This window comes from Mustela nivalis (genome assembly GCF_964662115.1).
Source record: "Mustela nivalis genome assembly, chromosome: 17".
Classification (NCBI taxonomy): Eukaryota; Metazoa; Chordata; class Mammalia; order Carnivora; family Mustelidae; genus Mustela; species Mustela nivalis.
This window is the reverse complement of record NC_139036.1, coordinates 15,409,750-15,426,563: the sequence shown is the minus strand read 5'-3', so window position 1 is coordinate 15,426,563 and position 16,814 is coordinate 15,409,750. Positions and strand designations below refer to the sequence as shown.

The window sequence follows — 16,814 nt, the reverse complement described above, 5'->3', positions numbered from 1 at the left end:
ACAGGGAAACAGACTTCGAGGGTTCCTGAGTATTTTAGGGCAACCCCTCCCCAACTGCATGAACTCCCATGAGCTCCCCCACCAAGGAGAGCAAAGAGTCTGTATTACCTGGTTGAGTAAATATTTCACTTGTAACATATAAAGAAAGGTGGCCTGCGAGAGAAAAAGAGATGAAGGTTAATATTTTGGCCTTGCCACGCAGGTGTGAGGTGAGAGCCACAGCTTGGCTGCCCCCGGCTCCCACATGGAGCCACAGAGACACACCGTGACAGGAGGGGATGGGGGTGGCAGCCAAGGTGTCTGGGCCCAGGGTGTTCCAAACATCTCTCATGGATGGAAACAATCCAAAAGACCCTAGGTCTGGGAGACTGGTTCCCTTGAGTGCATGGCACTTCTTCTGGGGGTGGTAGGCTGTCAAGGAGACCCCTGGGCAAACTCTAGGAAAGGTACCCCTCTCATGTAGACGAGACAACAGCCCTATTTGGGGAACAGTTAAAGAATATTAAGCATTAAAGATTTCAGGATAAATTCAAGACCACAGGGGCGCCTGGGTGGCTCAGTGGGTTAAGCCTCTGCCTTCAGCTCAGGTCATGATCCCAGGGTCCTGGGATTGAGTCCCGCATCGGGTTCCCTGCTCAGTGGGAAGCCTGCTTCTCCCTCTGCTTCTGCCTCCCCGCTTCCCTCTATTTCTCTGTCCCTCATGAGTAAACAGAAAATCTTTAAAAAGTGAAAAATAAGGAGTAAAATAAATAAATATGTAAGTTAAAATGAGGCCATTAGGTGGGCCCCAAGGCTGCCCCTGCTCAGGGGAACACCTGTGAGAAGAGGCAGCAAGAAGGAGGCTGTCTGAAAGCCACGGAGGGGTGTCTCCGAGAACACCAACCTGGCCACACCTTGACTTTGGACTTGCCCACTTCCACCAGTGTGAGAAAAATCAATGTCTGTTGTTAGAACCAGCCAGTCTGTGTTCTCTTTTATGACCACACGCAAACCAAAGACAGGCTTACCACCCAGCTGAATAAAAGGAACTCTGTCACAGACCACAAGTTATTGTGTCCAAGGTCGCACACGGAGGGGTCTATGTGATCACATACCGTGAGGGGAAACAAACCTCGAAGTTCGGAGGCAGGCCCTGAGGGCTCAACACAGGGAAGAATTTACCACCACACCAAAAAAAATAAATAAATAAAAAAGACTGAACTCCTTTCCATGGATGATTCCGAAAGGTCCCTCCGGCTCTAAGAGTTCAGGATAGGGCCCCTTGGACTTGCTTTGACCCAGGTGTTTCTTGAAGGACAGACGTCCGTGTCTTTCAGGGGCATAATTAAAGCCATGCTTCTTGAAGGAGCCAAAGTCATGTGTGCAAATCCCCTAGGACTGACCCAGACTGACCCAACACACTGAGCTCCCAGGTGTCCCAGCTGCCTTCTACCAGTGAACCTCAAGAAGGGGGCCTTGTAACCCTTGGACTTACAGGAAGAGCTGGAATGAAGGTCATGACGTAGTCCTGGGTAAGCCTATATGATGAAAAGAGAAAAAGGTGGCAGAGGTCTCCATTCCAAGGCCAGGGTAGGGAGGCTAAGCTAACTAACACCGCCTTTCCCATTCTTGGCTCTTCCCGAATTAATGGGTTTATCATGCTAGCAAGAATGTGGAAATGGACACATAAACCTTATCAGCTTAGATCCCAGATGACCTCTCTTGGTTCTTCCAAATCTTTAAGCCTAGGAAAGGGTTTTTCAAACTCAGTACAATGGCCAGGGAATTCTCTGCTGTGCTTTGAAAGAGGTCTTATATTCTCTCTGGCTTCTCCCCATACCAGTTCTGACAACCAGAAGTACCTCCCAACGTTGCCAAACGTCCCCAGGTTCACAGCCACTGGTCGAGGAGAAGAACTTATTTGAACTAAACCAGCAGACCTCAAACTTGGCAGCAGATTAGAACACTCTAGGGGAACTTTTAAAGACACTGATGCTCACACTGCCCCCCCCCAAGGCTGGTTAAAACAGAATGCTAAGAAGGGGAGGGGGACCAGGTATGGATGGGTTTTTCAAACACCCAGGTGACTTGCAATATCAGCCAAGATCAAGAACCACAAAACCATGAACAAATGCCACAAACTACTATGTCAAGTGGAGAATGTTTGCAAGTCTTGTTTTGCTCCCAACTTTTTACCCTGAAGTCAACTCAAGTGAGGACCAGTGTAGACCCTGGGTGCCAGGTGTGGACAACAACACGGCCTGGTGGAAGCCAGCTGGGGGAATCCTTGGACCTCCCCTTCTCAGTGTGTGGCCTCTGTAATTCCCAGAGACTAAACTAGGACAGGTCCATTTTTCTGCCCAGAGGGACCCAACCCCACCACCGAGCCGGCCCGCCTGACCTGGACACAATCGGGTCCTGCCGGAAGAGCAGCAAGATCTGCTGGGTGTTGAGGAAGAGGGCCCAGCAGGGGAAGCAGCAGAGAAGGAGCACCAGGGTCCCCCTTTGCAGGATGACCCCAACGTGCTTCAGATTCTGGCTCCCGTATGTCTAGGGGCGCAGTCAAAACAAACCCGTTAGCAGAGGAAGGGTACCCCCCACACCCCTGGCCCCGCAAAGGCCTGCAATTGGGATCCATAAAGATGGTCCTAAGACTTTGCCACACTCCTTAGGGTTTCGTGGTCTCAGACTTGGCTGCCCTTTGGAATGACCTGGAGGGCCTTCTGAAAACCCCGATGCCATGGTCCCACCAAAGACAAGTCAGGATTTAACACCCGCAAGGTGGGGCCACAGAGAGAAGTCATTCTTGAAAGATCCCCATGAGATCCTAATGATCTACTGGTCAGCTAGAAACCTCTTAGAGATGCAGTATCCTGCTGCCTATCCCCCAAGCTCAGAGCAGAAGCTCTGAGCTTCCAAGGGCTTCCAGAAGCCAAACTGTGCATGTCTCTCCCAGGCCCACATTCAGTGCCGTCTATGTGGCAGCCTGAGACCGGCTCCAGAGAAAGTAGCTCCTCCTGCCACTGCAACGAGCAAACCATGCAGGTCAGGACATTTCCCTCCTCCCGCCCAAGACCTGGACATTCAACATTTACCAGCAGGCCACTGGTGGGAAGCCCCCGCCCACCACTCCAAGGTAGCTCAGGTGGGCACTCAAGTTTGAGAAGCATGGGACAGTGTCAAACTCAGGGATGTGGTTGTACTGGGACTTATACACAGTGTCCCCTATGCGGTCAAAGGATAAATATGGCTTCCCAAGCCCGCAAACACCTGGCCACATTTCCAAGAAAGCAGGCAGTGGAAAGCAGAATGGAGGACTTGCTGTCTGGGAGTCCCTCCCTCTGTGCACGAAACCCTTCTTCCTGCCAGTGGGGCCCTGCCACCACATGTCAAGAGTTACTTGCAGGGTCACCTGTGGTTTCCGTTTACCTGGGACATGAGGGTGTCACAAGCAGAAGATAAGCCAAAGCCCACGGAGACACCAGCGACATTGATAACCTGGAAAGAAACGAAGATGTCCATGCAGAGTAAAAGGGAGGGAGGAAGGTGATTTCTCTGTCTGCCCAGATCAGAGGCTGCTGTGTGCCTCGGGCAACCCTCCCAAGTCAGCTGACCCAGCCCTGTCCCTCCCCTGGAGCCCTTGCACAAACACCCTGGGCCCACTAAAGGACCGGCACAAGTTTGGAGAGAGAAGAAAAAGTCTCAGCCAGAGGTTATTACCAAGCCCTTTCCTTCTGTAAGTCCTGGGCATTTTGATCCTCAATTTGGGGTTCCTCCCAATTTTAGGTTTGGACACCAGGATTTCACCTTCCAGTTCTATATCATGGAGATAGGAAGTGGGGACAGGAACCAGAGCTCCATGAATTACAAATTCACTGATCTGGGAGAATGAACAACAGCCCTCCAGAGATGTCTGGTCTTAACCCCCGGATCCTGGGAAAATGTGAAGTTACATGGCAAAGGAGAATTAGAGTTGCAAACAGAAAAAAGGGGACAGCCCAGTCAACACCTTGTTTTTTAGCCCAGCAAAGCCCATTTGAGACATCTGACCTCCAGGACCATAAGATAATGAACTGTGCTGGTTTAAGCCATTAAAGGATGGGAAGCAGCAAGAGGAAACCCGTAAGGACAGCTTTCAGAAAGGCGTGTTAGGAAGTCCCATACATACCGCGATCGCAAGGGTGACTGCGTCCAGCTCCAGCTTCCCCAGGTGGCCACAGAACACGGAGCTTATGAAACTGATCAGAAACACCATCAACTGTGCCAAGAACTTGGAAGAGACAGAAAAGGAGCCGCAGGTGAGTCCCAACCATCACAGCAGGAGAAGGGCATGAGGTGCTGGCAGGGTGCCCCCCCAAAATCAACTCTAGTCAGAAGTAAAGAAACGGGGTGGCTGGGTGGTGCAGCTGGTTAAGCATCCCATTCTTGGTTTCGGCTCAGGTTGTGATCTCAGGGTCGTGAGATGGAGTCCTGAGTCAGGCTCTGTGCTTAGTATAATCTGCTCGAGATTCTCTCTCTCCCTTTGTCCCTCCCACTAGCACTCACTTGCTCTCAAGTAAATAAATAAAACTTAAAAAAAAAAAGTAGGGGCTCCTGAGTAGCTCAGTGGGTTAAAGCCTCTGCCTTTGGCTCAGGTCATGATCTCAGGGTCCTGGGATCGAGCCCCGCATCAGGGGCTGTGCTCAGCAGGCAGCCTGCTTCCTCCTCTCTCCCTCTGCCTACCTCTCTGCCTACTTGTGATCTCTGTCAAATGAATAAAATCTTAAAAAAAAAAAAAAAAGTAAAGAAATTCTGCCATCAGTGAGCCTCTGCCAACTTTCACAGGCAAATGTGCAACTTCTGGTAGCTTTCTTGAAGGACATTAAAGAGTTTATTTGCAGTTGTGATCAGTATCAAATCTTTGAGAACTTCCCTGTTTTCTGAGTTGATTTTTCACACTTTCGATTCTCAGGCCGGAGATCACAGACCTATTTTCTCTGAAATTCTCAGAGAATTCTCAGAGGCTGCCTTCTGGGATAACCCCCTCATTATCTCAAATTCCCAAAGAGGCCTAGAGGGAATACAACCTTCAAAAGTCAGCAAGAAGGGGCGCCTGGGTGGCTCAGTGGGTTAAAGCCTCTGCCTTCTGCTCAGGTCATGATCCCAGGGTCCTGGGATCGAGCCCCACATCGGGCTCTCTGCTCAGCGGGGAGCCTGCTTCCTCCTCTCTCTGCCTGCCTCTCTGCCTGCTTGTGAGCTCTCTCTGTCAAATACATAAATAAAATCTTAAAAAAAAAAAAAGTCAGCCAGAAGGGCACCTAGGTGGCTCAGTGGGTTAATGGCTCTGTCTTCGGCTGTGGTCATGATCCCAGAGTCCTGGGATCAAGACCCGCATCAGGCTCTCTGTTCGGCAGGGAGCCTGCTTCCCCCTCTCTCTCTGCCTGCCTCTCTGCCTACTTGTGATCTCTGCCTGTCAAATAAATAAATAAAACCTTTAGAAGAATGGGGTTCTTCAATCGGAAGATCAGCCGGTTCTGGAAATTGTGGGATGAGAATCCCTTTAATTCCTGACTCCTTGAAGGGAAACAGACTCCTCTGCACGCTAGCTGGGAGTCCCTGTTCTCAAATCCTGGTTTCAAGCTCTTTGGGTGGGCTCTTGGCCATCGCACTGTGGTTCCCGTACAGGAGGGGCCCCTGGGGACATTGCTCAGCCCATCGATGCCCCGCCCTAGCTCAAGAGACATCCCAGACATCTTTGGGGCTGTGGGATCTACCTTTCAACACCCCCACGCCCACCGCATCCACACACCCAGTCAAGGATAAGACCCATCATGGGGCCTGCTGCTGTGCCTGAGGAATTAGGCAATTCTGTTCCCCCCGCGTGGCTCACGGTGGCTGTCTCAGCAACAGCCTCACTGTCAGGGGCTAGCTGTAGTCAAATGCACAAATGAAATCATCAGACTGAGATCGTGTCTCTGTTTCTTCCCGCCACTGAAGCCCTGCTCGTGTTTTTTACCCTGGCAGTATAACCAAAAGTCTTGCCACCTGCAGGCTTTGGAAAGGAGCTCCCCAGGGCCGGATGCCAGAGAGGCAATGGCTAGAAGCCTGCCCAGTGTGCTCGCTATGTGAGCACCATGCCAGAAGCCCTGGTTTTGCCCCCTCCCGTGGATGCCTGAAAGCTCATTCCTGGTATTGAAAGGTTAACATTGGAAGGAGCTGCAAGGTCATGGGGTACAGCCTCATCACTGACACAGGAGAAAACCCAGGCAGCCCCAAAGCACACAGAGGTTCATCACAGAGGGACAACTGGGACCCAAGTCACTTGACTTACGGATGATCAACAAGGGTCAACATCTTTGGAGCACAAACCACACGCCAAGCACTGGGGACATGGACAGAAGCACAAGGAATGCTGTCACTCCATTCCTACCCTCGTGGGACCCCCCCCAGCACAGGGGAAGAGGCTCAACATGAGATAACACGGCCAGTTACCCAGGAGATAGGCACTGCAAAGATGACAGGAGCTCCAAGAGCACAACCTGGGAGTCAGAGAAGGTTCTGGAAGAAATGAAGTTCCACAGACACCTGAATGGTGAACAGGCAGGAGAAGGTGGGCTGTCCATCCAGGCAGAATGTTCCAGGCAGAGGAAACAGAGCAGCAGGAAGGTGTGGGGTCTGAGACAAGGCTGAGGGGAAGGACCACCAGGAACCAGACAAACTCCTGACAGGAGCCAAACCCCATAGGACCTCACGAGACCAACAAAAGAGGGTGACAAGCTCACATGCACATCCCCTCTGAAGAGGACTTTGGTGGCTGGCTCCACGTGGAGCATTTAGGGCGCCTAGCTAAAGGCAGAGGGCAGAGGGAGGCTGCCGTGGTCCAGGCATGGAGCATGGATGGCAGAGGGGAGGTGAGGATCCCCTGGCGTCCCCCGCCCACCTGCCCCCACACCCATCAGCCTTTGAAATGCCTCTCGTTCTTGGAGACCGTTATCACCTAAGCCTAGATCATCTTGTGCCTGTGGCAGGCAGCTTGCTTCTGCTGAGCCCTACGTCTGTCACCAAGGACTTTCCCCACTGCCTCTAGGATAAAAATCAAGCCATTAGCCTGCATGCCTTGTGTTTAGTCTGGCCCGTCCATCCAGCCGCCCCTCACCCTGTGGGGCTGGCTCTGGTCCTCCTGCCCTGCAGCCCTAGAAGGCTCTCCAGCTCCCTCTCAGGCAGTCCTTTCTGCACACAGATGGAAACGAACTCTCTTGGTTTGGACCCAAGCTATTCCACACCATTTCCATCCTTGACAATGCAGCGCACAGCCCATGCTCCTGGACAGAGTGCCATCCCTCTCTGGGATTATTTTCAGGACTCTGACCTAGTCTCGCGATAAAGGTAAAACACTTTAAAAAGGGGAGGGGGGTTCAGTGGGTTAAAGCCTCTGCCTTCTGCTCAGGTCATGATCTCAGGGTCCTGGGATCAAGCCCCGCATCGGGTTCTCTGCTCGGCAGGGAGCCTGCTTCCCCCTCTCTTTCTCTGCCTGCTTTCTCTGCCTACTTGTGATCTCTCTGTCAAATAGAATCTTTAAAAAAAAAAAAAAAAAAGAAAAAAAGATACAATCCTAACCACCAGAAGGAAGCATGACTGAAATGCCCAAGCCTAGGTACTACCAGCTACGTCTCTCTCTCACACAAATACGTTTTCTGCACCACAATTAAAACACAGTGACATGTGTTCTGATATGCACCACTCTCCCTTATGTTAGGAATATTCTCTCTACAGGCCTCACCAAAAGAGCAATGGGAGAGGAGTAAGGGAAATCCAAACACCTGAGCCTGAAGCCTATCTCAGATCCTCAAGGGTCCATGTTCACACGAGAGGCCTGGAAAGCAGATCGTGAGTGGCAGAGACAAAATCAGAGACAGGAAATTCAGACCAGGAATCCCACCTAATTGATGGTAGATCCTTGGAAAGCAGAGTATGGGACACTTAGCACAGGAGAAGGAGGCAACTATCTCCTCTCCCTTCAAGTCTCTCAGGAAATAGAACGCTCACAGCAGATGGAAAGACCAAGAGGGGCTCCATATATAATTCACAAGAAACTGACCAGATGCCAGAACTCTAGGACCAGACCAAGAGGGGCTCCATATATAATTCACAAGAAACTGACCAGATGCCAGAACTCTAGGACCGTCACTCGGTAAAGCCATCACATACAAACCCACTCTCAAAGGACTGGAAGGAAAATGCATTCCCAAATTATCTCAGTGGCATTTTTCCTTCGGTTGCCTGGGTCTCCTAGTTTTTTTTTCCTACAAGGACAAATATTAATTACATTCATAACTAACACAGTCCCATACATCTTTACGCTGTATACGCACGACATTAAAGGACCAAGCATGTCAGGCTGGTGCCCATCCTTGGAGACCTAGAAGGTCTCCTGCATCAAGGGGGACCAGGTTACTTCGGAGACCTGCAGAGACAAAGGACTGGTCCCAGGAGAGGTGGGGTCTCAGGAAGCTGCCTTGTGGTGTTTGTTGTTTTACTACATCAGTAACAGTCTTATGGAGAGAACTTTCTCACAGCGGCTCAGTGAGAGAAATCTGGGCACGGATTATGAGCCTCAGTTTATGGATGGAAAAGCAGAGGCTATAACAGTGTAGGGACAGGGAATTACTCAAGGTCACACAGCTGTTTCTTAACCTGCCTTCTGAGATCAAAACAGGGAACTGGTCCCCAGGTATGGAGAATGGAGATTCCAAACCATGCATTCTTTCCATTTTGCAAGAGAGCTTCACAAACACCTTTTTGGTGGATGGATTTTCATTTTCTGGCTTTCTCCCTGGCGTTTCTCTTGGTCCCAGAACAGCACAGCAGGTATCACACGATCCCACCAACAGCGGTGCCAACGCGCCAGGAACACGCACCAGCCCATCTTAACCTTCACAGGTTCGTAATATCTATGCAGCAGCCCAAAACTTATCCCTTAAAACCACAACGGACTCTTCTTGTCCAATGAAATGACACACTCCCGCTGACTCGAAAACCACCCAAACGGTCAGGAAAACAGGGACAGGATTCTATTTCTTGTGGTTTTTAAAACCCACATAACTTTCAACTAGATAATGCAGAAAAACCCCTAACCTAATGATGGGAAGAAACCTCAACCTCAAAGAGAACCACATAAAGAATTTTTTTAAAAATAAACTCACTAAGGGGAGGAGAGTATGGGGCAGAAAAGGATGCCTCTGGTTTCCTTCTGCAGAGTCTGAGTAACTCTGAAGGTTTTTGAGATCTTGATCCAGGACAGACAATTTCACCCCCTTCCTCCCTGCCTCACGGAGGATAATTTAGCTTAATTACTAAATTACTAATGTAGTTTAATCACTAATTACTAAATGGCTAATTTAATTACCCTGTCTTGGGTGAATTTAGCTACCTGAAGTCCCAACTCGACAGCTAGTTCTCAAACAATGTCAAACGGTTCCACGAACTTGTTTGCTTGATGGAGTCCGCACCCCGAGAATGCGCCCGGGAGAGCCTGGAGGCGAGCAGGTGCCCGCTACCTGGGGGCTCCCCACGTCCGGGCGGGTGCCAGCGGCGCGCGCTGTGCCAAGTGTGCCAGCAGCGCCCGGCGGTCCACCCCGGCGAGGGTGCAGAGTGCCGCCCGGGACGCACGCGGCACCCGGACGCGGGCCCGCCGCCGGGCTCTCTCTGAACACCGCGTCCCCCAGCGCCCGCCCGCCGGCCGCCAGCTCACTCACTCCCTACCCCCACTCCCCGGTCACCCGGGACCACATGCGCGTCCCGGGTCCCCGACGCGCGGGGCCGACCTCCCACCGACGCCGCCTTACTCACCGCGGGGCCCGCCAGAAGCAGGAGCGCTCGTAGCTCCTCTCGGAAGCCGGACAGCAGCGGGCAGCGCGGCCCGGGGCTCTCCGGGTCGGCCTCCTGGCCTCCCGGCCCGGGGCTCTCGGGGCCGGCCCCCTGACCTCCGGGCCCGAGTTCCTGGCCTCCCGGCCCGGCCCCCTGACCTCCCGGCCCGGGCCCCTGACCTCCCAGATCGGCCCCCTGGCCTCCCGGCCCGGGCTCCTCTACAGCCTCCATGCGCCTGGCGCTCTGCCTTTGGGGAGCACAGAAGGGGCCTGTGAAAGGGCACAGGACCACCTCTGCGCTCTGCGTTTGAGGAGCGCAGAGGCGGCCTCTGAAAGAGCACAGGGCCACCTCTGCGCTCTGTGTTTGGGGAGCGCAGAGGCGGCCTCTAGGAGGACTCAGGGCCGCCCCCGCCCCAGTCCCCGCCCCGGGCCGCCTGCCTAGCATTGCGAGCCCGCCAGCAGCCCAGGGCCCAGCCGGGCGTGCCGCCTGTCCGGCCGCGACCTTGGGCTCATCCCTTGCATCTCCGCACGAGCGTGGACGCCCGCGGGTCTCGCAGAGGCCTACGTACTCCCGGACTGGGAACCCAAGAGGTTGCACAAGGTCTGGGACCAGACGGAAAGCGTTTTGGGCGCCTGGAGCCTCCGAGCCTCGGACGTCACGGTTTGCCCGTGTCTTGGGCCTTGCGCCGAGGGCTTCAGGTTGTGAAACGTGTGGCAAAGAAGAGCCTGGAGTTCTCACTTCGCCAGGGCGGTCGGCCAGGGGCGCGGGCTGGGCGCTCAGGGGCGCGAGCTGGGCGCTCGCCTGCATCTCGGGCACCTGAGCTTTGGTGGGACTCGCTCAGCGCAGTGCGCTTCAACAAGCGCTTTTTGAGGCTGCGTTTGGGACATGCGTACTGCTCCTCGCCCACCAACTGTATTGAAAAACTTAGTATCTACTAAAATAGAGCAACAAGCCCACGTTTTCCAAATAGAACTATGCGGGTACCTCCGGCCTCTTTGTTTATTTACCCATCAGCCTGAAGTGGGGGAACAAAAGTTTGTGAGCGTTAACAAACTCCGACTCAGGAGACACCTGCCACCCGTAGAGCAGAGCAACTTGCTTGCCTCCCAAAGCCTCAGTTCCCTCCTTTGTAAAACTGAAGTGGCCTGTCCATCACTGGTTTGGGTGAGGACTCAGTAAGCTTGTGAAGGTGGACCCCTTGGTTTTTAGCCTGATAAACAGTAATTGCCTAGCAGAAGTTAGTCCCTATGACAGGATGATTTCCCTAATAGTGGAAATGCCTTTGGTTTTAATAAGTGATTCAACTTTGGGGGCTCACATAACTAGAAAGTTTGGACTCCGGGATTTTAAAGTAAGATCTTACGTGTTCTCCCTCGCGCCCCCTTCCACTCTCCTCATCCTCCCCTCGTTTTTTTATTCTCTCCCCAGTTTCATATTTTTCTCTGTAGGCAACCTTTATTTGCCTGGAGGGGGCAGGGTGACCTTCAGCAACACTCACCCCTTTCTTTTCCACCTCCTAAACCAGGTAATAAGACCCTCCCTTTTCTAAATGGAAACAGACCAAAAAAAAAAAAAAAAAACAGAGAGGAAACTTATGTTTGTAGGTTTCATATGTAGGTTTCTTGCTCACTTTGAAACAATCATCCTGGGTAGGGGAATAGAGTGTAATGTTTCGCTGGAGGGCACCCTGCACTCAGCTCTGTCCCAAAAGGCCTGGGTGCTATTGATGAGGGAAACAAAGGCAAGACAAATGTAGCTTAAATTAAATCTTCTTCCAGCTTGCATCCCACTGATAAATACCTGAAATTTATGGAGTGTGACCTTCCTCAAGGAATTCATGGCTGCCTTCCTGCCTTAAGGTTTCTGTTTTATTAAAGACTAAAAGTGACTTTATCTTAGCAGCTAGCAGCTAGCCCTTCAAGGTCCCGAAAGCCTTGCTTTCCAGTTCCTTAGAAACTTATGCTATTCCTAAGCCCCATTAATTAAAAAGTATTTTTTAACACTTCACAAAACCAGTGCCACTCTTTTCTGTCCACGGGTCCTGTCCCCATGCTATAATGCAATCACCTTTTTGCACCAAAAACATTTCAAGAATTCTCTCTTAGCTGTCCACTTACAAACCCAAAAGCTTCCAAATGTCACCACTGTAACTGCTAATAGACCCACCAGAATTTCATGTAGGGAGTGGAGGAGGAGGTGTGAGTCCCCACCAGACAAAAGCCCTAGGCTGGGCACTAGATCTCCAATCATTGCTATTCTTGACTTGAACAGCCTTCTGGAGTTCTGGCCAATGCAATTATACATATAACAAATGCAATATATAAATATTAGGAAAAAGAAGTAAGATCTTGCAATTACAATTACACACAATCCAAATAAATAAAAAAATCCAAATGGGAAAGAAAGCTAACAGAGTAAGTAACAAGGTTTAACAAGTTGCTACATGCAAGTTCTTAACAGATAGTATCAGTCTTTTAAATTGGTAACACCAGGGGCGCCTGGGTGGCTCAGTGGGTTAAGCCTCTGCTTTCCCGCTCAGGTTACGATCCCCTGAAAGAGAGCCCCGCTGAAAGAGAGCCCCGCATCGGGCTCTCTGCTCAGCAGGGAGCCTGCTTCCCCCTCTCTCTCTGTCTGCCTCTCTGCCTACCTGTTATCTTTCTCTCTGTCAAATAAATAAATAAGGGGCACCTGGGTGGCTCAGTGGGTTAGGCCGCTGCCTTCGGCTCAGGTCATGATCTCAGGGTCCTGGGATTGAGTCCCACATCGGGCTCTCTGCTCAGCAGGGAGCCTGCTTCCTCCTCTCTCTATCTGCCTACTTGTGATCTCTCTCTGTCTGTCAAATAAATAAATAAAAATCTTTAAAAAAATAAATAAATAAGATCTTTAAAATAAATAAATAAATAAAATAAATTGGTAATACCATATATGAAAATATTGGAAGAAGAAATCTCAAAGTAGTAGTACCTTGTGATGTAGAACAGAATCCCCTCTTCAGAGGGACTATGTACAGTGACTTCCTTCCAAAGAGCGCAGTATGCAAAGGGGGGGAAATCGTAACTTCAGAGTGGAGAAAACTGGCAAATGCTGTCTCAGCCAGATGATTAAGGTCATTGCCAAAATCATATTGATAGATGCAACTGTCCTAGGTCCCTATGGTTGCTGTGATAGGTTAACACAAACTTAGTGGCGGAAGGACTTAGGGGTGCCTGGGTGCCTCAATCCGTTAAACATTCTACTCTTTTTTTTTTTTTTAAAGATTTTATTTATTTATTTGACAGAGAGAAATCACAAGTAGATGGAGAGGCAGGCAGAGAGAGAGAGAGGGAAGCAGGCTCCCTGCTGAGCAGAGAGCCCGATGCGGGACTTGATCCCAGGACCCTGAGATCATGACCCGAGCCGAAGGCAGTGGCTTAACCCACTGAGCCACCCAGGCGCCCAACATTCTACTCTTGACTTCAGGGTCCCAAGATCCAGTCCCATGTCAGGTTCCATGCTCAGCACAGAATCTGCGAGGTTCTCTCTCCTTCTGCCCCTCTCCCCACATCCTCTCTTTTTCAAATAAATAAATAAATTTTAAAATAAAATAAAATCAACGACTCAGCAAAGTTGATTCCCTCTTGGGGGCTTGAGGGAGAATCTCTTCCACACTTCCCTCCTAGCTTCTGGGGGCTGCCTGCAATCTTTAGCATTCTTTGCTTTGTGACAACATAATTCCAATCTCTCTCTCCGTCACCACATGGCATTTCCTGTGTGTCTACCTCTATGTCTCTGTTTTCTTGTAAGGACACCAGTCATGGGATCAGGACTCATTCTAATTACGACCTCATCTTAACTTCATCACATCTGCAAGACCCTCTTTTCAAATAAGATCATATTCTTTCTTTTTTTAAGATTTTATTTATTTATTTGTCAGAGAGCAAAAGCAGGGGGAGCAGCAGGCAGAGGGAGAAGCAGGCTCCCCGCTGAACAAGGATCTTGGTGCAGAACTTGATCCCAAGACCCTGGGACCATGACCTGAGCTGAAGGCAGATGCTTAACTGAGTCACCCAGGTGTCCCTAAGGTCTCATTCTGAAAGTCCAAGTAGACAGGCCTTTGGGGGAGATGATGCTATTTAAGCAAGCATAGTACCTTTGATGTGATGGAATGAAAACGGAACTTAACCTCTGGTCTTCTCACCGAAACCCACAACCTCCCACTTTTTTGTATCTGTATTCCTGTCTTTGCAAGTGTCTGCCTTTTCAGCTCAGGTCATGATCCCAGGATCCTAGGATCGAGCCCCGTACGCAGGGAGCCTGCTTCTCCCTCTCCCTCTACCTGCCGCTCCCCCTGCCTGTACCCACGCTTTCTTTCTGTCAAATAAATTGGTTAATTAATTAAAATAATTATCCGTTCTTCGAAGGTTTGAAGGCATTCGTCTAGATGACTGGCTGATCCTTTTAGGGGCTATATTTTGTTTGAACATAAGAAAAAAAAGAAAAGGGAGCAAGTTGCTATTTCTTACAAGGTTGCTGGTGTATTCCGATTTTCTACCTCTTCTTGAATCGGTTTTGACCAGTGATAAATGTTCATGGATTACGGCTGTAACAGATGACCGCAAACTTAGTGACTTTGAAACAAGAAAATGCAGGTGGGGTCTGAGGGCTCGAGAGCACCAGACTCTGGGGGTTCCCAGGCCAGGTTCAGCCACTTACTGCTGACAAAATCCAAAGGCAGAGAGACAGTGGTGGTGAAACAGATGAACTTACTTCAGTGAGGCCAGCACTGGGGAAGACAGTGAACAGTTTCAGAGACTGTCTCCAAAGTGCCAGAAATAATTCCAGGTTTACCTAAGGGAAGAAGGTCGGTGGGTCCCCACAGATGGGCAGTGAAGATCTGGTCCATCATTGTCTTGGAGTCAGTCACCTGCGGAAGGGGTCCCGCTGGCTCGGGGCTGTTGTTGATGGCTTGACTGGGTGGATAGTTCGGTTCCTAGCCCAGGTGACTTGCCCACCGGGTCTTTTGCCTGAGGTAAGAGATAAGCTGGAAAGGAGAACTTAATCAGTTAGAATGTTGAGGTCAACATGGAGATTGGTGGAGTCCTCTTTCAAAAACTTTATTTTGCAGCGGTCATAAGTCTGAAATGGGTTTCGTGGGGTAAGAGCAAGATGTGAGCAGGGCTGCGATGCTGCTGGAGGCTCTAGGGGGAAATCCATCTTCTTGCTTTTTCCAGCATTTCTAGACTGCCCATACCTCTTGGCTCATGGCTCCTTCCTCCATATTTTTTTTTTAAGATTTTATTTATTTACTCGACAGACAGAGATCACAAGCAGGCAGAGAGAGGTGGGGGGAAACAGGCTCCCCGCCAAGCAGAGAGCTCGATGTGGGGCTCAATCCCAGGACCTGGGGACCATGACCTGAGCCGAAGGCAGAGATTTTAACCCACTGAGCCACCCAGGCACCCCTCCTTTCCTCCATCTTTGAAGTTCATTGCTCCAACCTCTGCTTCAGCACCACATTGCCTTTTTCTGATTTTGACCCTTTTGCTCTCCTCTTGTCAGGAGCTTTGATATTATATTGGCCCTATTTGATAATACAGGGTGATCTTTGCATGCAGGATCTTTAAATTAAGCCTGTCCACAAAGTCCCTTTGCCAGGCAAAAGGCAACACCCAGGCGTCACAGAGGTTAGGGTCGCAGTGGCCATCTCTGGGGAACACTGTTCTGCATCCCACACTCACCGTGTTCTCAACGTGTCTCTGGTTCTCCTGATTCTTTATTCTGATGAACTCTTCATTATATAGCAGGTATTTTCTCGGGTTGCCATGTTTTAGAAAGGATGTGCAAGGTATCCTTTGTTTCTAGCATTGTGTGTTACAGATGAAAAATCCAAAGCTGCTCAGATTCCTTTTATTGTAAGGAACCATGGCAGTCATTGTGGCTAATTTTCCAATATTCTTTTTTTTTTTAAGATTTTATTTATTCATTTGACAGACATAGATCACAAGTAGGCAGAGAGGCGGGCAGAGAGAGAGAGGGAGAAGCAGGCTTCCTGCTGAGCAGAGTGCCTGATGCAGGGCTCAATCCCAGGACCCTGGGATCACGACCTGAGCCGAAGGCAGAGGCTTAACTCACTGAGCCACCCAGGCACCCCTAATTTTCCAATATTTTTTTCACTCCAAATGATTCGTTTTGGCTAGTCATGGTAATCTCATTTTCCTCGTCAGGGCTCCTTGTTGGAATGGACACATGTGCCTCAGTCATGGCCATGAAACAAGACAGCAAATCTGATGCAAGTTTCTGGGAAAGACAGCCTTGTTTCTAAGAAAGACTCCTAGAAGGGAAAAGCCCTTATTTTCCCCTTCAGGTGTTGCTATATTGAAGGGCCCGTGGACAAAAGGACGAGGCCGATACAAAGTGAAGATAAAGCAAAGCTTTATTTCGCGCCAAGCATCGAGAACCAAACCAACCAACCAGGGCCACCTCTTACAGAGAGGGCGACCCCTCCCAGCTTCACAGGCTAGCTTTTATAGAGCAAAGGCCATGTGGTTGAGCCTGGCCACGCAGAGGTGGCCAATGAGATTGCAACACACAGAGAAAGCTGCACAGTCATGCTAGGTCACACTCGGGTAGCCAATTGAACTATACTTCACCCCATAGTAGCTATTTGAACTAGCCTATCACCTTGGTCAAAATTGGTGCCCAAAAGGCAGGGCCCATGTTCTTTGGTAGCTAGGGAGGCAGTATGTACACCCACTGATTGGATGTCTCCAACTGGCTTGACTCATCCCTGCATTCTGGGCTCTGTTATTTCTACCTGAACTGACACGTCCTGGTATATGGGCTTTTTCATCAGGGGCCGGTCGGCCCTACTTTACCAGTTTCCCAGACCCGTTTCTACGCGAGTTCCTCTGGGGGGCAGGGTCAATCTAAGTTCACTGCATAAACAACAAAATGGCTGTTCTACCGAGGTAGGGCTGCTCCAGGTAAGTAGGCCCATACAATATCTAGGT

The 16,814-nt window shown here is 50.4% G+C and overlaps 1 protein-coding gene across 4 annotated transcripts in view; it reads right to left on the bottom strand.

The window, feature by feature from the left end:
- The window catches only part of LOC309851549 (multidrug and toxin extrusion protein 1-like), a 54,267-nt gene that overhangs the window by 25,292 nt on the left and 12,161 nt on the right, over positions 1 to 16,814 (bottom strand). For 2 of the 4 annotated variants that reach the window (XM_082706915.1, XM_082706916.1), the window contains exons 1-6: positions 9,808 to 10,193; positions 4,148 to 4,249; positions 3,409 to 3,477; positions 2,381 to 2,529; positions 1,475 to 1,517; positions 109 to 153 (exon numbers count right to left, since the gene is read on the bottom strand). In XM_082706915.1, coding sequence (XP_082563041.1) covers positions 109 to 153; positions 1,475 to 1,517; positions 2,381 to 2,529; positions 3,409 to 3,477; positions 4,148 to 4,249; positions 9,808 to 10,056 — 657 coding nt within the window. In that variant the 5' untranslated portion in view covers positions 10,057 to 10,193. Of the gene's footprint in view, positions 1 to 108; positions 154 to 1,474; positions 1,518 to 2,380; positions 2,530 to 3,408; positions 3,478 to 4,147; positions 4,250 to 9,807; positions 10,194 to 14,652; positions 14,846 to 16,814 lie in introns of those variants that run through there. The other 2 variants (XM_082706917.1, XM_082706918.1) reach the window with 2 other exon arrangements.